This window comes from Oncorhynchus keta, chromosome 16 (genome assembly GCF_023373465.1).
Source record: "Oncorhynchus keta strain PuntledgeMale-10-30-2019 chromosome 16, Oket_V2, whole genome shotgun sequence".
NCBI classification, from domain to species: domain Eukaryota; kingdom Metazoa; phylum Chordata; class Actinopteri; order Salmoniformes; family Salmonidae; genus Oncorhynchus; species Oncorhynchus keta.
In genome coordinates, this window is record NC_068436.1 from 9,981,764 (window position 1) to 10,003,980 (window position 22,217).

The 22,217-nt window shown below is 43.3% G+C and overlaps 1 protein-coding gene across 1 annotated transcript in view; it reads left to right on the forward strand.

Moving 5' to 3' along the window:
- LOC118395642 (uncharacterized) overlaps positions 1-19,776 on the forward strand; it is a 28,133-nt gene extending 8,357 nt beyond the window's left edge. The window contains exons 4-6 of the mRNA XM_052465110.1: positions 12,051-12,215; positions 12,617-12,731; positions 18,153-19,776. Coding sequence (XP_052321070.1) covers positions 12,051-12,215; positions 12,617-12,731; positions 18,153-19,201 — 1,329 coding nt within the window. The 3' untranslated portion in view covers positions 19,202-19,776. The remainder of the gene's footprint in view (positions 1-12,050; positions 12,216-12,616; positions 12,732-18,152) is intronic.
- Positions 19,777-22,217: the final 2,441 nt, after the last annotated feature.

Consider the following 22,217-nt stretch of genomic DNA (forward strand, 5'->3'; position numbering starts at 1 on the left):
AGCCTGTTCTTAATTTCTATTCAGTTTAACTCGCCATAAGTTTGGACTGTGAGTAAGACATTTTTCTCATTGTGACTCTTTAGTATACATCTCACCCTATTCTGCATGAACACGACAGTGTGTTATAATCAATATACACTTACTAAATGAGAATGTTGCCAGAGGGGGATGGCCGTCGTTTTACAGGCACCTGACCAATTGTGCATTTGCATTTTAACTTTTTTTGTACGTAATGTTTCTGCTATCGTTTCCTATGACCGAAAATAGCTTATTTTAGCTCAGAACAGCAATTACTCAGCTCGATCTGGACAATAATTTTTCTTTAAGGAGTCAGACACAAAGGATATACTGTTCTTCCTGGACCAGGCCAAAATCCCCATCATTCGTAATTAGAGGGGTTCCAGGGGTTGCCGAGTCAGATTCCTGGTGAGACTGCGTCGACGAGTGTATAATCCGCCTTTACTCTACTTGCGAACATGCAATCGCTGGAGAATAAACTGGATGAGCCCCGTTCGAGACTATCAACAGGACATTGTGAAACATAGGATATAGTTTTTAGAGTCGTAGCTGAACAAGGACATGGATAATATACAGTTAGCTGGATTTTCCGTGCATCGGGAAGACAGAACAGCAGCTTCCGGTAAGACCAGGGGGGGGTCTGTGTCTCTTTATAAATAAAGAGAATTGCACACGACACACACACATGGACATTCCTGCAGTCACCATGCCAATTGCATGCTCCCTCAAAACGAGACATATGTGGCATTGTGTTGTGTAACAAAACGGCACATTTTAGTGGCCTTTTGTCCCCAGCACAAGGTGCACCTGTGTACTTATGCTGTTTAATCAGCTTCTTGATATGCCACACCTGTCAGGTGGATGGTTTGGCAAAGGAGAAATGCTCAGTAACAGGGATTTGTGCACAAAATTTAAGAGAAATAAGCTGTTTGTGCATATGGAACATTTCTGGGATATTTTATTTCAGCTCATGAAACATAGGACCAACACTTTACATGTTGTGTTTATATTTTTGTTCGCTGTATATATTCTTCGTAGCTGTCTATTTACGACCACAAACCGCTACTGGCACTAAGACCGCACTCAACTAGCTGAAAAGGGCCATAAGCAAACAGGAAAATGCTGATCAAGAGGCGATGCTCCTAGTGGCCGAGGGACTTCAATGCAGGAAAACTGATCTGTTTGACCTCATTTCTTCGAGCATGTCACGTGCAACTAGGGGGTGTGACTCAGCTACTCCACACACAGATGTGCACAAGCTCTCCCTAACCATCCATTTAGCAAATCTCACCAGAACTATCCTACTCATTCCAGTTTACAAGCAAAAACTCATTGGAAGTGGTCCGATGAAGCGGATACTAAGCTGCAGGACTGTTTCACTAGCACAGACAAAGATTTTCTGGGATTTCTCCGACGGCATTGAGGAGTATACCACATCAGCCACCGGCTTCATTAGTAAGTGCATCGATGATATCGTCCCCAGTGACCGTATGTACAGGTCCTAACCATAAGCCATGGATTACAGGCAACATCAACTGAGCTAAAGGCTAGAGCTGCTGCTTTCATGGAGCGGGACACTAATCTAGACGCTTATAAGAAATCCCACTACGCCGAACCATCAAACAGTCAAGACAGGACTAAGAGAATCCTAATTCACCGGCTCTGACGCTTGTCGGCTTGCAAACTGTCAGGGATTACAAAATGAAACCCAGCCACGAGCTGCCCAGTGATGCGAGCCTACCTTCTATGCTCACTTCGAGGCAAGCAATACTGAACCATGCAATGAACTAGCTGTTCCAGGTGACAAGTTTGATCACACTCTCCATAGCCCATGTAAGACCTTAAAACACGTTAACATTCAACTTTCCCACCTAGTCAAAAGTAACACCTATGTGAGAATGCTGGTCATTGACAACAGCTCAGTGTTCAACACTATACTGCCCTCCAAGCTCATCACTAAGGACCCTGGGACTGAATGTGGTCCTGGGGGCAACACATCCGCCATGCTGACCCTCAACCCCTTAGGGGTGCGTGCTTAGTCCTCTCCTGTACTCCCTGTTCACCCACGACTGCAACTCCAACGAAGGCCTGATCACAGACGACGATTAAACAGCATATAGCAGTGTTACTCACAATTTTTTGTAAGGGGGACATTTTGGATTGAGACAATCATTCAGAGGGCCGCACAGATCTTTAATTTGTACTTTTTCTTACAATATCAATTCAGAGCGAAATCAGCAATAGAGCACATGCAACTGATTTCATGAACAAGCACATCACAAATATATACATACACACATCAAATAGGCTACATCACATGTATATGACTCATTAAGTGTTACCTCCGTAGTTGGATGAGTGAAAATGTCCCTTCTGCCCCTTGACTGAATTCATTCTAAATTTATAGTCTGTTGCTATCTTTGTGAGGCAATACAGGTGTGCATTGGTCAGTCTGTTTCTCTGTTTGTTTCACAATGTTCTTTGTTGAAAATGTTGCTTCACATGAACAAGTGCTGACAAAAAATGACACCTTTTGCACACACTGCTTCAGAACTGGATTACACCTGATCTTAGTTCAAATCAAATGTATTTATATAGCCCTTCGTACATCAGCTGATATCTCAAAGTGCTGTACAGATACCCAGCCTAAAACCCCAAACAGCAAGCAATGCAGGTGTAGAAGCATGTTGGCTCGGAAAAACTCCCTAGAAAGGCCAAAACCTAGGAAGAAACCTAGAGAGGAACCGGGCTATGTGGGGTGGCCAGTCCTCTTCTGGCTGTGCCGGGTGGAGATTATAATAGAACATGGCCAAGATGTTCAAATGTTCATAAATGACCAGCATGTTCGAATAATAATAAGGCAGAACAGTTGAAACTGGAGCAGCAGCACGGCCAGGTGGACTGGGGACAGCAAGGAGTCATCATGCCCGGTAGTCCTGAGGCATGGTCCTAGGGCTCAGGTCCTCCGAGAGAGCCCTAGCCCCCCGACACAAATTACTGCAGCATAAATACTGGAGGCTGAGACAGGCGGGGTCAGGAGACACTGTGGCCCTATCCGAGGACACCCCCGGACAGGGCTAAACAGGAAGGATATAACCCCACTGTGCCAAAGCACAGCCCCCACACCACTCGAGGGATATCTTCAACCACCAACTTACCATCCTGAGACAAGGCTGAGTATAGCCCACAAAGATCTCCGCCATGGCACAAACCAAGGGGGGGCAACCCAGACAGGACGAACACATCAGTGAATCAACCCACTCAGGTGACGCACCCCTTCCAGGGACGGCATGAGAGAGCCCCAGTAAGCCAGTGACTCAGCCCCTGTAATAGGGTTAGAGGCAGAGAATCTCAGTGGAAAGAGGGGAACCGGCCAGGCAGAGACAGCAAGGGCAGTTCGTTGCTCCAGAGCCTTTCCGTTCACCTTCCCACTCCTGGGCCAGACTACACTCAATCATATGACCCACTGAAGAGATGAGTCTTCAGTAAAGACTTAAAGGTTGAGACCGAGTTTGTCTCTGACATGGGTAGGCAGACCGTTCCATAAAAATGGAGCTCTATAGGAGAACCCTGCCTCCAGCTGTTTGCTTTGAAATTCTAGGGACAATTAGGAGGCCTGCGTCTTGTGACCGTAGCGTACGTGTAGGTATGTAGGGCAGGACCAAATCAGAGAGATAGGTAGGAGCAAGCCCATGTAATGCTTTGTAGGTTAGCAGTAAAACCTTGAAATCAGCCCTTGCTTTGACAGGAAGCCAGTGTAGGGAGGCTAGCACTGGAGTAATATGATTATTTTTTTTTGTTCTAGTCAGGATTCTAGCAGCCGTATTTAGCACTAACTAAAGTTTATTTAGTGCTTTATCCTGGTAGCCGGAAAGTAGAGCATTGCAGTTGTCGAACCTAGATGTGACAAAAGCGTGGATTAATTTTTCTGCATCATTTTTGGACAGAAAGTTTCTGATTTGTGCAATGTTACGTAGATGGAAAGTGAAATGGTCTTGATATGTTCTTCAAAAGAGATATCAGGGTCCATAGTAACGCCGAGGTCCTTCAGTTTTATTTGAGACGACTGTACAACCATTAAGATTAATTGTCAGATTCAACAGAAGATATCTTTGTTTCTTGGGACCCAGAACAAGCATCTCTGTTTTGTCCAAATTTAAAAGTAGAAAGTTTACAGCCATCCACTTCCTTATGTCTGAAACACATGCTTCTAGCAAGTGCAATTTTGGGGCTTCACCATGTTTCATTGAAATGCACAGCTGTGTGTCATCCGCATAGCAGTGAAAGTTAACATTATGTTTTCGAATGACATCCCCAAGAGGTAAAATATATAGTGAAAACAATAGTGGTCCTAAAACGGAACCTTGAGGAACACCGAAATTTACAGTTGATTTGTCAGAGGACAAACCATTCACAGAGACAAACTGATATCTTTCCAACATATAAGATCTAAACCAGGCCAGAACTTGTCCGTGTAGACCAATTTGGGTTTCCAATCTCTCCAAAAGAATATGGTGATCGATGGTATCAAAAGCAGCACTAAGGTCTAGGAGCACGAGGACAGATGCAGAGCCTCGGTCCTATGCCATTAAAATGTAATTTACCACCTTCACAAGTGCAGTCTCAGTGCTATGATGGGGTCTAAAACCAGACTGAAGCATTTCGTATACATTGTTTGTCTTCAGGAAGGCAGTGAGTTGCTGCGCAACAGCCTTTTCTAACATTTTTGAGAGGAATGGAAGATTCGATATAGGCTGATAGTTTTTTATATTTTCTGGGTCATGGTTTGGCTTTTTCAAGAGAGGCTTTATTACTGCCACTTTTAGTGATTTTGGTACACATCCGATGGATAGAGAGCCGTTTATTATGTTCAACAAAGGAGGGCCAAGCACAGGAAGCAGCTCTTTCAGTAGTTTAGTTGGAATAGGGTCCAGTATGCAGCTTGAAGGTTTAGAGGCCATGATTATTTTCATCATTGTGTCAAGAGATATAGTACTAAAACACTTGAGTGTCTCTCTTGATCCTTGGTCCTGGCAGAGTTGTGCAGACTCAGGACAACTGAGCTTTGAAGGAATACGCAGATTTAAAGAGGAGTCAGTAATTTACTTTCTAATAATCATAATCTTTTCCACAAAGAAGTTCATGAATTTATCACTGCTAAAGTGAAAGCCATCCTCTCTTGGGGAATGCTGCTTTTTAGTTAGCTTTGCAACAAAAAGGAATTTCGGTATTGTTCTTATTTTCCTCAATTAAGTTAGAAAAATAGGATGATCGAGCAGCAGTAAGGGCTCTTCGGTACTGCACGGTACTCTCTTTCCAAGCTAGTCAGAAGACTTCCAGTTTGGTGTGGCGCCATATCCGTTCCAATTTTCTGGAAGCTTGCTTCAGAGCTCGGGTATTTTCTGTGTACCAGGGAGCTAGTTTCTTATGAGAAAGGTTTTTCGTTTTTTGGGGTGCAACTGCATCTAGGGTATTGCGCAAGGTTAAATTGAGTTCCTCAGTTAGGTGGTTAACTGATTTTTGTCCTCTGGCGTCCTTGGGTAGACAGAGGGAATCTGGAAGGACCTCAAGGAATCTTTGTGTTGTCTGTGAATTTATAGCACGACTCTTGATGTTCCTTGGTTGGGGTCTGAGCAGATTATTTGTTGCAATTGCCAACGTAATTAAAATGGTGGTCCGATAGTCCAGGATTGAGGAAAAACATTAAGATCCACAACATTTATTCCATGGGACAAAACTAGGTCCAGAGTATGACTGTGACAGTGAGTGGGTCCAGAGACATGTTGGACAAAACCCACTGAGTCGATGATGGCTGCGAAAGCCTTTTGGAGTGGGTCTGTGAACTTTTCCATGTGAATATTAAAGTCACCAAAGATTAGAATATTATCTGCTATGACTACAAGGTCCGATAGGAATTCAGGGAACTCAATGAGGAACGCTGTATATGGCCCAGGAGGCCTGTAAACAGTAGCTACAAAAAGTGATTTGAGTAGGCTGCATAGATTTCATGACTAGAAGCTCAAAAGACGAAAACGTCTTTTTTTTTGTAAATTGAAATTTGCTATCGTAAATGTTAGCAACACCTCCGCCTTTGCGGGATACACGGGGGATATGGTCACTAGTGTAGCCAGGAGGTGAGGCCTCATTTAACACAGTAAATTCATCAGGCTAAAACCATGTTTCAGTCAGGTCAATCACATCAAGATTATGATCAGTGATTAGTTCATTGACTATAATTGCCTTTGAAGTAAGGGTTCACCTTGCAATGTGTCATTTGCCTGCAGCAAATATTCCAGCACGGTCAGGGCAGAGGGCTGTGATGACTGGGGTCATAGATAACACTGGCACATCAAAGGGATACTCCATGATATCCTTGAATCATGACTCAAACTTCAGCTCTTCCAACACACGCACAAATGCATCATAGCTAAAATGTTGCAGTTTGTCTGGGTTGGATGTGGTCACTGCTCTGAGTTTTGATAAATTAACAAACTGTCAGGTATGAACAGTGTGGTGATTTTTATTTTGAAATGCTGTGACCACACACAGCATTTTGCCAGAAGTTTTAGCTTTCGCTTGGAGCTGGAGATTCACTGTGTTCAGGTGGCGTCAGTTAAAAAAGCCAGCTTTAATATCCACTGTGGATTATCCAGCTCTGGCTCCTCTCTCTCCTTGCAACAAATACATGGATTTGAGGGAAGAGAGAGGAAATCTTTCCAAAACTCTGCCACGAGACCGCCATCTCGCCTCACTGTGAAATATCAAGTCGCCTTATTCTGTCTGGTATTCCTCCAGCAACTCGAAGAATTGCCGGTGTTTCAGTGCCCTCACACATAGGCGGAAATCCCAGTGGGGGGAGGAGGGGACACGACCCCCCCATCCTGGGAAAAAAAAGATTTGTCCCCCCCAATATATCACTGTAAACATAACTATGTAATTTCAATAATATTAATAATACGCAATGAAAGCACTTGTGCTGATTAGACACTTAATAGCACATTAAGTTTCAAAAGATTGCGATCCCCGCCCTTTGCCTCACAATGGTTTGACCACTGCCAGTTCCTTATCTGGCAGGTAAGAGGGTTCGTATCTACTGTCTGAAAGGCACTCAATGCACGTAACTGACGTGAGGTTAATCCAGTCAATCGCGCCATAGCAACGTTGTTTTTTTTATGTTGGCAGGGTTTACGCACACACTAGCTGAATTTGCAGAGCTAGCGGGCAAACATTTACTATTAAGCTAGCTAGTACCTATTCCATTTGTGGCGTCGTCAAAGATGGAATCTTTGCCATCGTCAGTTTATTCCAAGATCAGCTGTAGTGCTTCAAAGTCCCTGCGATAAACTGAACTTCCAACTGAACAGAACTACACTCTCTTCTACCATTGTCTTAAATATCTTTAATGGTCTCGTTGCAAAAGCTAAATTGTCGCTATGGGACTTTGAAGCACGTGTGCCGATCTTGGAGTAAACTGACGATAGCAAAGATTATAGCAAACACCACAGAAACGGAATTGGTGCTCGCTAACTTTGCAAATTCAGCTATTGTTGGAAGCCAGCCAATATGAAACAAACTATATTAAAATTACAAAAGGTTGCAGCATATGTTGTGTAAATGGTGAACTCATACAGCTGTCAACTCTTGTCACTGCAATCCATTTCACATTTGCTAGCTACCTTTTAGATTGATAGAAGATAAGATGATAGAAGCCCATCTCCTACTGTAAATAACCTACACTGTGTGTGTGTGTGTGTGTGTGTGTGTGTGTGTGTGTGTGTGTGTGTGTGTGTGTGTGTGTGTGTGTGTGTGTGTGTGTGTGTGTGTGTAGCTTGCCAGCCTGCCAGGTAGAAAAAATGTCAGAAAAAGGTAAAAAGACGAGTATTTTTCAGTACACCAAAACGCAAAGCAAGAACCCTAGTAGCCTAAGACTAGTTGATAAAATGTTCATTAGGAAGAAGTGAAATGCTAATGGCAATGTTTCACAATGATGTCATTAGGCAGATCAGACAACATATGGCACACAGACAGCAGAGCTGGGGACAGATGGGCAGGGACAGACTGGCAGAGACAGGGAGTATCAGGTAAGTGTGTTGAGTCTTTGTTTGGCAACATTATGAAATGTTCTCAAATTTTTTTTACTTGTAAAATAGGGACATCATTGGAAAATGCCATGGATACCCCCACTCTCAACTTAAACTGGTGACTGAACTAAGATTAGTTAAAGGCAATGGTATTGATTAATTGTGTAGTTTTGGGTACCGGTAGTTAGGAGTACGGCAAACACCTTATTTATTTTCTAGGAGACTGAGGCAGTGAGGGTGGTGAAAGGGAAAGCGCCAAGGAGAGAGACTTCAGAGGACAGTGGCACAGCCACAGCAGGACCAGGTGTCAACCTTGTTGCCAGCAGCACCAGTATAGGGGACAGTGTCACCGCAGGACCAGGTGTCAACCTTGTTGCCAGCAGCACCAGTATAGGGGATAGTGGCACAGCCACGGCAGGACCCGGTGTTAACCTTGTTGCCAGCTGCACCAGTATAGGGGACAGTGGCACAGCATTGTTCAGTTACCTCAGTGATGGCACAAAACCATAATCAGCCACACCCGCAATTTATAGAACCGCACACTCTTGCCAACAGAGTGTTGACATTTCAAGAGGGATGGTTTCGCAATTTCCCCTGGCTACATTATAATACACCAATAAAAGGAGTGTTGTTTTCACTGTAGCCAAGGGTTTTCAAGCCAGCCATCTTTTGGCCAAAGAGCAGATGCTGACTTCATTAGTGCAGGATTTAGGAACTGGAGAAAAGCCATTGTAAAATTCACAGCACATCAAAACTGCCAAACCCACCGCCACTTTGTAACTTTAACAGCACACCAACTAAATCCAATCAGTGTCCAGTTATCCAGCGCGTGGGGTAAACAGCATAAATGACGAAAGCTACCTTGCACTGTATGAGAAAGCAACAACATTGATTGACTCCATTGAATCCATTGAGACACACTCAAGACGATTTGCTGGCAAAGCAGTGGATCACTATATAGGGCAGAATTTTTTAAAGTGTTGGATGGTGTGGAGGTTCAGTTTGGCGACAGTTTTGACCAGGACAGTCTAAACATTCTGCAAAAGTTGGAAAGAGTGCTTCTCACAGGGGAGTTGGATGAGTCTCTAGATCAGTACCTTGAGCTGAACATAGATTATCTTTCAGTGCAGTTGCCTCTCTTTCGCAACAAATACCCCTGTAGCAGTAGTTGAGAGGCAGCAGAGGTCCTCAGGAGGCTTCCAGTGGAGGTGCGGGGGTTGGTTGACCAAGTTGAGGTGCTGATCAGAATTTTGTCTGTAATGTACATAAAGACGGGGTGGACAGTCTTGAGGGAAAATATCTGCCAGCAATTTGTTGGATCCATTGAAACCCTCAAACATATGTTCAGTTCTTTTGTTCAGTAGTGTGTATAGCAGTGGTTCTCCACCTTTTTTGAGTACTGGAACGCCACCATATTTTGAGGAAAGGCACGCAAGGTTTTGAGTGGTCCTCAGGGACCTCCACCCCCTCTATATTATATGTAAAGTTAGTGGAATCCTTGTGCTACTGAATACGTTCATTACACTTTTTTTTTATTTCATGGACCCCTTGCCATTACACCAGGGAAGCCTAGGGGTCCACATACCCTGTTTGAGAACCCCTGGTGTATAGTATGATATTTGTTATTTTGTTTAGTAGTTTTTCATACATGACAGTACACTTACTAATTATTTAATTTAAAATTGCATACTTTGTGTGACATACTTAGCTGTTGTTTGAAGAGTTGAGACACTGACTGAAGAATAACTAAGTATTTTGGTTGATTTGTTTGGGTTTTTCATTGAAATAGTTATTTTGCTTTTAGAACTGTACATTTTGTACATTGAGCGTTTTGTTCTTGTAAAGACGTTGTAATAGACTCAAACCAGTGGCACATAGTTAATGACTATATAAATGAATCAGAAAAAGTTCAATAAAAAGGTCAGTTCAGTGCGTGGACCAACTTTGTGATGGTTCTCAATGGAGATTCTTTGAGATGAGATCGCACCATGTTCATTGTATTTATGAAACCTGCACCCATACAGTGTACAGTACCATGACCACCTACTGGCCTTGCTTGGTATTGCTGGTTGTAAATACAACCTGCATACGTACTGGACTGATAAGGAACACTGCTATAACTATTATAAGTAGTATTATAATGATTTAAACATTTTAACAAGTTGGGACAACCCTTAAGTTAACTACTGTACCTATCAATTATCCAGTAGTAGTAATTATGGTTCTTCAATATACATTTAACATATTACAACGTGGGCTATGTGTTACAGCACTACTTTTGGTGTCCCCCTCAGGAATTGCTCTTGAGAAAATGTAATGTAATTGTCCCCTCCAAAGTTGATATCAAATTTTCGCCCCTGCCCTCGCAATAATAATGTTCACCATGCGCACAACTTGCTGCATCACATTTTGTAAGTCACAGTCTTTGAGTTTGGCCACAAGTGCTTCACGATGAATGATACAATGAAACGTAACAAATTCGGGAATATCATCTCTTTCTCATCAGGCCTCTGAGTCCCTTCTCCTTCCCTCGCATGTTTGGTGCGCCGTCATTGCACACAGATGCCAGATTTGACCAGTAATATTATTATCAGCAAAAAAATGTAACAATGGCTTTCAGAATATCCTCTCCTCGTGTTTGTCCCTGAAGGGGCAGTAAACATAAAAGTTCCTCTCTGAACGACTTGTTTTAAGGGAAGCGGACCCAAACACACAATTGGGCAATGCCACTTACATCTGTGCTTTCGTCAAGCGCAATACTAAAACACGACGCCACTGATGTGTCAGTAATCACTTGCTTACCAATGTCTTCTATGCGTCTTATGGTCGAGTCTGAGAGTTGCAGTCCCTTAATTTGCTTTAAAATAGCTCCCTTGTTTGTGAAACCAGCATACAATATTTTGGCTGAGGCCAAAAAACATTTTGACAATCTCCGCCGTCTTGTTTCTCGCGAGTATCCAAGCAATCGCATATGTTGCCTCTCGTTTTCTCTGTCGATCATTTGCTGTTGTGCTATTTTGTTGTTTCTGAGGTTGCTTTGTGGCGGATATGTTTTGTCAAAGTGGGCATGGTGTGACTGCAAATGTCGCTCCCGATTTACCTGGTTCTCCAGTGGTTGTTCATTCAATAGCTGTCACATTCTCCAGCTCTTCCTCCTCATTTTCATTGTCAATAGATTTGTTTCTTTTACAATAAGTTGATCCATGTCAACCAGACTGTAATATATATTTCAATGAAGTGATTCAGGCCTGCATTAAACACATTGAATTGAAATGTTATCAATATTATGTATTATGAATGGAAAATCACCGCAAGCTGCAAATTAAGGGGCTTACGGACCGGCCCGCGCAATGAGTACCACACCCATAGGGAGGTTGTTAGAGACCTGACAGTGTGGTGCCAGGACGACAACTTCTCCCTCAATGTGAGCAAGACAAAGGAGCTGATCGTGGACTACAGGAAAAGGAGAGCCGAGCACACCCCCATTCATATTAACAAGGCTGTAGTAAAGAAGGTTGAAAGCTTGAAGTTCCTTGGTGTCCAAACACAGTAACACAGTTGTGAGGAAGGCACGACCACGCCTATTTCCCCTCAGGAGACTGAAAAGATTTTGAATGGGTCCTCAGATCCTCAAAAAGTTATGCAGCTGCACAATCGAGCGCATCGCTACTTGGTATGGAAACTGCTCGGCAGCAAGACCGCAAGGTGCTACAGAGGGCAGTGCGTACAGCCCAGTACATCACTGGGGGCGAGCTCCCTGACATCCAGGACCTCTATACCAGGCGGTGTCAGAGGAAGGCTACCCAAGTCAGTGTTCTCTTTGCTACCTCAGGACAAGTGATACAGGAGAGCCAAGTGTGGGACCAAAAGGCTACCCAGACTATTTGCATTGACCCCCTTGTTTTATTCTTATTTTTTCAAGTGTATGTCTGTATCACCGGTCTCTTCCAGGAGGAGGAGGAGGGTCTGGAGGTTCTGCTGGTGAAGGAGGAGGGCTGCGAGGAGGTTCTGGGGAACCGTGAGGGGATCATCGTCATGAAGGACAACCAGACTACACCTCCTGAACCCACAGAGGAACCAGCTGAGCAGAACAGGACCACACACAGTCTCACTGAGGTGAGCCCACTGAACTACTGTTTGAATGGTACTAGGTCAGAGGAGTTTTGATTTAAGATCAGTTTTGCCTTGTAGATCATAATTAATAAGATTATATGGACAGATCCTTTATTCAACTAGGCAAGTCAGTTAAGAACAGATTCTTATTTACAATGACGGCCAAACCCAGACGACCCTGGCCAATTATGCGCCGCCCTCCCGATCACAGCTGGTTGTGATACAGCCCCGGATCGAACCAGGGTCTGTAGTGATGCCTAAGTGCCTAAGACCGATGCGCCACCCTAGATTGGCACTCCTACTATGAGACACTTTCTGGATACCGGCCCTGGTCTTGACATGCCTTTGAAAGATCCAATTCCAACCCAAATAGTGTCAACTAAACCCAACCTTATTTCTTGCAGTCAGTAAACAACATGGAGGATGGGAAGCCTGATCTGCTGCTGGTGAAAGAGGAGACAATAGAAGACAGACCAGAGAGAATTGACCTGCTGAGTGGACTAAAGATGGGGGAGCAAGGTATGGGCGAGATACACAAAAGTATGTGAGGATTTGGCTATTTCAACCACACCTGTGGCTGACCTAAGATCACCAGGCGCAATGCCAAGCATCGGCTGGAGTGGTGTAAAGCTCGCCACCATTAGATTATGCATAGTGCCAAGTGTAACGTTTGGTGGAGGAGTAATAATGGTCTGGGGGTGTTTTTCATGGTTCGGGCTAGGCCTATTAGTTCCAGAGAAGGGAAATCGTAACGCTACAGCATACAATGACATTCTAAACGATTCTGAGCTTCCAACATTCTGGCAACAGTTTGGGGAAGGTCATTTCCTGTTTCAGCATGACAATGCCCAGTGCACAAAGCGAGGTTCATACAGAAATGGTTCCTCGATCGTGTGGAAGAACTTGACTGGCCTGCACATTCAGTTGAAGTCAGAAATTTACATAGGTTGGAGTCAAACTCGTTTTTCAACCATTCCACAAATTTCTTGTTAACAAACTATAGTTTTGGCAAGTCGGTTAGGACATCAACTTTGTTTATGACAAGTAATTTTTCCAACAATTGTTGACAGACAAATTATTTCACTTATAATTCACTGTATCACAATTCCAGTGGGTCAGATGTTTACAAACATTAAGTTGACTGTGCCTTTAAACACCTTGGAAAATTCCAGAAAATCATGTCATGGCTTTAGAACACATATGTCAGAGTCAAGGCCCTACACATCCGGCCCGCGAGAAGGTTTTTACGGCCCCTGGGATGATCTTGATTTATTATTAGAACCGGCCCGCAGACCGCAGCAAGCCGGCAGCCCGCAGATCTTTTACACGCACCAATACTACATTTCCCACAATGCAACGGTGACGCACCGAGCAGTAGGCTGCTTCATTTCAATATTTATTGGCACAGCAGTTGTCAGCATCACAGTAAAATTAACTTTCAGATACCCATCAAAAATGGCAAAACGGAAGGTGGACACTGAGAACCGGGGTTTCAAACAAGGTGGGAGTCGGAGTATTTGTTCACGGAGGTAGCTGGAAAACCTGTGTGTCTTCTGTGTGGAGAAAGTGTGGCGGTACTGAAAGAGTATAATCTGAGACGACATTATGAAACGAAACACGCGGACAAAAACAAGAATATGGACATGGAACAAAGGCTACAAAAGGCAGAGGAATTAAAACGAGGCCTCAAATCTCGACAGGCTCTGTTCAAAAAGCCAAATCACAAGGCCAGGCTGCTGTCAAGGCCAGTTTTATTTTGGCAGAAGAGATCGCTAAATCAGCCCGGCCATTTACGGAGGGGGGATTTCATCAAAAACTGCATGATTAAAGTTTGTGACGAAGTTTGCCCAGAAAAAAGGCAACTCTTTTTAAATGTGAGTCTGAGCAGAAACACCATTGCCGAGAGAGTAGACCAGTTGTCCATCAATCTAAAAGAGCAGCTTGTGAAAAAGGGAAAAGATTTCATTGCATATTCCTTGGCTGTGGATGAGAGCACCGACATTTCTGACATTGCCCAGTTGTCAATTTTCATCCGGGAGTGGACTCCAGCCTAAGCGTGACAGAGGAGTTTTTGGCTTTACGTCCTATGCATGGCACAACTACGGGGCATGATTTGTATGAAGAGGTGTCAAGATGTGTAAATGAGATGGAGCTGCCTTGGGAAAAACATGGGTTTGACAACCGACGGAGCACCTGCGATGTGTGGACACAGGAGCGGACTGGTGGCGAAGATACGGGAAAAGATGCAAGAGGAAAACGCGACAGGTGAGCTGACAGCTTATCATTGTATCATACACCAGGAAGCGTTGTGCGGTAAAGCCTTGAAAATGGAGCATGTAATGAGCATCATCACGCACAGTTAACTTTATCAGAGCCAAAGGTTTGAATCACCGCCAGTTCAAGGCATTTCTGACGGAGTTAGAAACGGAGCATGGTGATTTGCCTTATCACACAGAGGTGCGATGGCTAAGCCAGGGAAAGGTGCTTCAAAGATGTTTCGAGCTTCGTGAGGAGATTTGTCTGTTCTTGGACAGCAAAGGGAAAGACACAACACAACTCCGAGACTAAATGTTTCTGTGTGAAATGGCTTTTCTGTGTGACATTACGAGTCATCTGAATGCAATGAACTTGCAGCTGCAGGGTCGGGATCGTGTCATCTCTGATATGTACAGTACAGTGAAGGCATTTAAAACCAAACTGACTCTGTGGGAGACGCAGATGCGGAAAGAAAATTTGAGCCACTTTCCCAGCTGCCAGACCATGAAAGAGAAGCTCTCTACCAGTGCGTTCCCGACAGTTGGCTGATAAAATAGGTATGCTTGCCGCTGACTTTCGACGCCGATTTGCTGACTTTGAAGCACAAAAAAAGCAGGTTGGAACTGCTCGGTAACCCATTTGCTGTTGACGTGGAAAGCTCACCACCAAACCTCCAAATGGAGTTGATTGACCTCCAATGCAATGATGCACTGAGGGCAAAATATGCGGCAGTGGGTGCTGCGGAGTTCGCCCGTTTCCTCCCGACACAATGCCCCAGCTGCGCATCCAGGCTGCTCAAACGTTGTCTATGTTTGGCAGCACATACCTGTGTGAACAACTGTTTTCTTTGATGAACTTGAACAAAACATCACACAGAAGTCGACTTACTGCTGAACACCTCCACTCAATTCTGAGGATTTCCTCAGCTCAGAGCCTACCCGAACATTGATGAACTTGTGGAAAAGATGGGACACCACCAAGTATCACCCTCAACCTCAAACAAGTGAACATTACTGTGCAATCACATATTTAGAGTTTTTACTCAGTTCAAGTTTAAAAGTTAAAGTTTAATATTTGTTTTCACTGCATGTTACTTCTCCTTAAACAAAGTGTTGTTTTTGATTAATAGATTTTTGCACTTTATTTTATTGTATTTCAATCCAATTATATTTTAAAAATATTTCAGTTGAGTGGATGATAGAAAATTGCTATTATTGTTTTTTTCTTTGAAGTAAATTTAGCCCACTTTTGCTAAAATAGAAAATATAGGCTACTGATGGTGCCTTGAATACCGGTTTCTTTCATTTAATGTTCATGTTATGGGGATTTTTATATAAAGGAAATTTGTCTTTTGTGTCTGTTGAAAATTAAAGATTACTGACAGAGCCATAAGAAAATATTGCTTTATTTATCTGATCATATTGGAATATATTTGTTAGGTTTTCAGTAGGTTCAATTAGGTTCACTAGACTATATCGTCATTTAAAAATTTTTCAATGAACATTCGAACAGTCCGGCCCTCGGCTTGTAGCTAAATTTTTATTTGGCCCTCCGTCCATTTGACTTTGACACCCCTGCTTTAGAAGCTTCTGATTTTGAGTCAATTGGAGGTGTACCTGTGGATGTATTTCAAGGCCTACCTTCAAAGTCAGTGCCTCTTTGCTTGACATCATGGGAACATCAAAAGAAATCAGCAAAGACCTCCGAAAAAACATTGTAGACCTCGAAAAGTCTGGTTTATCCTTGGGAGCAATGAAGGTACCTTGGAAGCAAAGCCTGAAGGTACCACGTTCATCTGTACAAACAATAGTACGCAAGTATAAACACCATGAGACCACGCAGCTGTCATACAGCTCAGGAAGGAGACGCGTTCTGTCTCCTAGAGAGGAATGTACTTTGGTGCGAAGTGTAAATCGCTCCCAGAACAACTTCTTGTGAAGATGCTGGAGGAAACAGGTACAAAAGTATCTATATCCCACAGTAAAAGGAGTCCTATATCGACATAACCTGAAAGGCTGCTCAGCAAGGAAGAAACCACTGCTCCAAAACCGCCATACAAAAGCCAGACTACGGTTTGCAACTGCACATGCGGACACAGATCGTACTTTTTGGAGAAGTCTCCTCTGATCTGATGAAACAAAAATAGAACTGTTCCACCATAATGACCATCATTATGTTTGGATGAAATAGGGGGAGGCTTGCAAGCCGAAGAACACCATCCCAACCGTGAAGCACGGGGGTGGCAGCATCATGTTGTGAGGGTGCTTTGCTGCAGGAGGGACTGGTGCACTTCACAAAATAGATGGCATCATGAGGTAGGAAAATTATGTGGATATATTGAAGCAACATCTCAAGACATCAGCCTGGAAGTTAAAGCTTGGTCGCAAATGGGTCTTCTAAATGGACAATGACCCCAAGCATACTTCCAAAGTTGTGGCAAAATGGCTTAAGGACAACAGAGTCAAGGTATTGGAGTGGCCATCACAAAGCCCTGACCTCAATCCTATAGAAAATGTGTGGGCAGAACTGAGAAAGTGTGTGAGAGCAAGGAGGCCTACAAACCTGAGTCAGTTACACCAGCTCTGTCAGGAGGAATGGGCCAAAATTCACCAACTTATTGTGGGAAGCTTGTGGAAGGCTACCTGAAACGTTCGACGCAAGTTTAAATTGTTTTAGGCAATGCTTCCAAATACTAATTGGGTGGATGTAAACTTCTGACGCACTGGGAATGTGATGAAAGGAATACAAGCTGAAATAAATCTCTACTATTATTCTGACATTTCACATTCTTAAAATAAAGTGGTGATCCTAACTGACCATAGACAGGGAATTTTTACTAGAATTAAATGTTAAGAGTTGTGAACAACTGGGTTTAATTGTATTTGGCTACGGTGTATGTAAACTTCCGACTTCAACTGTACAGTGTAGCCCAACCCCATCGAACACCTTTGGGATGAATTGGAACGCCGACTGCAAACCAGGCCTAATCGCCCAACATTGGCCGATTTTTAAAAATAAATAAAAAATATTTTAAAATCCCCTAGAGGAGAGCCTTCCCAGAGAGTGCCTTGCCCATGATTTTGGAATGAGATGTTTACGTGCAGGTGTCCACATACTTTGTCATGTAGTGTACATAATAAAAGGGAAAGTTCATACTTTTATAAATTGTGTTTTATGTAAACATAAGTTGTATTGATTTAATTAATTTTATGAGTGAAGAATAAATAATAGCATCCACGTCTTCGATTAAGGCAGCCCCCCCCCCCCCGCTCTCTGATTTTTGGGGGTTGGGTTAAATGCGGAATACAGTTGAAGGCATTCAACTGACTGAATCAGAGAGGTGTGGGGGCTGCCTTAAATCGACATCCACGTCTTCGGCGCCCGGGCAAAAGTGGGTTAACTGCCTTGCTCAGGGGCAGAACGACAGATTTTTACCTCGTCACCTTTTGGTTACTGGCTCAACCACTAGGCTACCTGCATAGATATACTTGAATGGGAATAGTGATGCACCTTGCTATTATTTATTCTTCCTTCTTAAAATTAAATTAATACTGTAAACTTAAGTTTACATTTTTTTTTAACACAATTGTTTGAACTTGACCAGGTAATTGACAAAAAAAAACGAAATATATAGCATTCTCTCTGCCATGGTTGTAAAGTCTATTTTCTAACCTTTTCATGTAGGTGGTTGGCTGGAGGCTAACAGAGGAGACTGGGTGGCCAGCTTGGATTCCCAGACCCAGATGGGTGCAGCCAAGGGCCCAGGGGACAACATCACTGAGCAGGCCAGGACCAGAAGCGACATAGTGGAGGTCAGTGGCTGGGACAGCGTCCTCAACTCTGGGCTGTGGAACAACACTGTTAACCTCAACCAGAAACCGACAGTGGAACACAAAACAACATCCAAACTTAGTCTCCAAGACAACAGACTGGCTGAGACTAGTGTAAGGTGTAGATTTGGTCCGCAGGGACGAGGTGATGTAAGTATGCAGCGAGAGCGAACAGATACAGACTTCGCTAGCAATGCTCCGTCCTGCTCCTATAGTTGTGATTCAGAGAGACTGATGGCAACTCAGGTTACCCCCCCAACAGGTGCTGCCTTCAGCCTGCCTTCTATAGGATCTATCAACTGGAACATGGACCCTGTAACAACACAGACACTTCCTGGCCTTCATCCTCCTCACACTCTCCTAATGTTAAACCAGAACTCAGACAATGCCAGTGCCTCAACACTAAATGGCTATACAAGCTCATTGACAAATGAAAATAGTAGAGATGGAATCAGTAAAGGTGATATCGCCATAGAGAAGCGCTTCCCGTGTTCGTTCTGTGGGAAAGTCTTCAGTTTCTCCAAACAGGTAGAGATCCACCAGAGGGTGCACACGGGGGAGAAACAATTTGGCTGCCACCTGTGCCGAGCCAGTTTCTCTCACTCTTTCAGCCTGAAGAGACACCAGAGAGTCCACACAGGGGAGAAACCGTTTAGCTGTACCCAGTGTCACATGCGCTTCGCCCAGGCTGGTGACCTGAAGAGGCACCAGAGGGTCCACACAGGAGAGAAACCCTACAGCTGCCTCCAGTGTGAGAAGAGGTTCACCCGCCAGGACCAGCTGAAGATGCACCTGAAGGTCCACATGGGAGAAAGGCCGTTCGCCTGTACACAATGCGGGAAGAGGTTCTCAGAGAGGAGCTACCTCAGGATACACCAGCAGAAAAACCATCCCACTCTATAACATGGAAAGTAACCATTCCTCTTGATAGCTTCTGATGTTTAGATCAAATCATGCATTAAGATTCATTTTCATTGTTGTCAGCAGAAAAGAGCCACCGATGCATTTGAAATAACAATAGTAGCATATTTCACTGTTGAATATTCCTGGGTAAAATATTGCATTCAGACATTGTATAAGCCTAAAAAGTATGTTACATAGTGTTTGTACTGTGTAGGCTATATGATGTTCACATTCATTTTATTATTTACCCTCAAAAACTTATGAGAAAATGAATGCAGTTCAAGTTCATGCTGATTTATTTTTTTTATTCATATTTTTTGTGTGGTTTTCATGTGGTGTATTTAAATTGTTTAATAAACACAATGGGACTTTTCATTAAGACTTTATATGAGACTCCCTTTAATATGCGTCCCATCTGATCTCACCTTATTCTGCATACACATCAGCGCTTTACCATACTTACTGAAATATCTACACACACATCAAAATAGTTCAGTCGCGTTTGTCTGAGGAATTTACTAGATAGATAGGACTAACATAGTGGGGGTGGGTAAACACGCCATGTTGAAAGTGTGTTTATCTGAGTGAGTGTATGTCTGTGTAATCTGTATCACCGCTCTCTTCCAGGAGGAGGGGTGTGTGGAGGGTCAGGGGAACCCTGAGGGGACCATGGTCATGGGGGACAACCAGACTACACCTCTTCCTGAACCCACAGAGAAACCAGCTGAGCAGGAGCTACCTCAGGATATACCAGCAGAAAATGCACACAGCCCATTGATATTTCATATAGCACTTCTCATACAGAACCTACCACTTTTAAAAAACTAACTAAAACAAATTCAGGGAGCTGGCAGTTCATGGAAGAGGGTCACAGCTGGATGACAATGCAGTTCAGTAAAGGAGTAGCTTGACTGGAATCGGCGTTGATGGTACAGGGAGACATCAGTCAGACAGGCTCGGAGCTTTATCAGGCACATCTGTCTCTGCAGTACACACCACCTCCTCCTCTGTAGGTAGGCTGGAACATCCACCACCTGGGTGATGCATCGGCAGCAATAAGTGCCTGAGAGACCACCACACCTGGGCAGTAATCGGCAACAGTCTCCTATGAGGCGAGCCTCTGTCATCTCCTCACACTACAGTCCACATCCTTCCATGTAGTGCTAGTTTGTAGTTAATTCTGTTAGTTTTGGATGTAGTAGGGAACTGCATGATGAGGTGAACTGAGGAAATAATTAGTATACTGATGGTTGGTGGGATGGTGTCCGACAACCCTTTCCTGTTTGATTTGATTAGGATCCCCATTAGCCGATGCCATTGGTGACAGTTAGCATTACTGGGGTCTGACACATAATGAAAAATACATTACAGACAAAAAATGTAGTGTGCATGATTGTTTGCATTATCAGTTGTACATACAGTACCAGGAGTGGCTTCCGTCTGGCCACTAACATAAAGAAAGGCCTGATTGGTGGATGTCAGTACATATAGTGCCTTCGGAAAGCATTCAGACCCCTTGACCTTTTCCACATTTTGTTACGTTACAACCTTATTCTAAAATGGATTCAATAAACAATTTCCCAGCTAAATACTTTTTACATTTTTGCACATTTATTAAAAAGAAAAAACATAGTATTTAGACCCTTTGTTTTGAAATTTGAGCTCAGGTGCATCCTGTTTCCATTGGTACAACTTGATTGGAGTTCACCTGTGGTAAATTCAATTGATTGGACATGATTTGGAAAGGCACACACCTGTCTATATAAAAGGTCCCACAGTTGACAGTGCATGTCAGATCAAAAACCAAGCCATGAGGTCGAAGGAATTGTCCGTAGAGCGCCGAGACAGGATTGTGTCAAGGCACAGATCTGGGGAATGGTACCAAAGAAATTCTGCAATATTGAAGGTCCCCAAGAACACAGTGGCCTCCATCCTCCATCATGGAAAATGTTAACGGGTCTGAATACTTTCTGAATGCACTGTACACACAAAAAGTAGGTCACATGGGGGAGAGGTGTGAGGTGTTGCTTTATTTTTTTTAAACCAGGTTTGTTGTTCACTGGCAATATGAGATGGTGTTCCATGCAATCTTGGCTCTGTACAATACTGTATGTTTCCTTGAATATGTTCTGAACCTGGGGACTGTGAAAAGACCCCTGGTGGCGTTTGTGTAAGTTGACTATGCAAGCAATTAGGAATTTCTAACACATTCATGTTTTTTATAAAAACAAGAAGCGATGCAGTCAGTCTTTCCTCAACTCTTAGACCAGAGAGACTGGCTTATTGATATTAGCCTCTGATTACAAAGAGCAAAACATGCTGCTCTGTTCTGGGCCAGCTGCAGCTTAACTATGTCCTTCTTTGTAGCACTTGACCATATGATTGGACAATAATCAAGATAAGAGATAATATTCTAGACCCTGCATGACTTGCTTTGTGGTGTGAGGTGTCAAAAAAAGCTAAGCATCTCTTTATCATGGGCAGACCTCTCCCCATCTTTACAACCATGATGCTGGTGTTTTATAAATGAGGAAACAATAGTGCCTCAATTCAAGTAGTGCAGCAGTGCGTAATCTAATGTTGAACCTTTTCAAAAGTATTCTATCAAAGTGAGGGTACCAGATTCACAGAAAAGGTCAAGTGTTACCACATTAAGAAAAGTTATTCTAATTGTCACATGCATCTGTGGTGCAATCAAAGTACTGTACTTCAACGTATTTGTGTGTATGACCTTTTTTGTTGAGGTTAAATACAAAATTGACTGTGTTGAATGTCATGGTTATTTTTATCATTGGAGGGACTGATTTAGGGATGGGCACTGTTATTCAAATATCCATGGACATTAGTATTGAATTACTTATTACTTAGTATTCATTTGAGAGAAACATATAGGCCTATTTTAACAACTAAGGCTTATGTCTCAAATGAAATACAATTATATGTGTGACATTTCTACATATCCTACAAGCATAGACCATTACAGTTATGAGTGCACCCCATAAAGAGGCACAGGTAA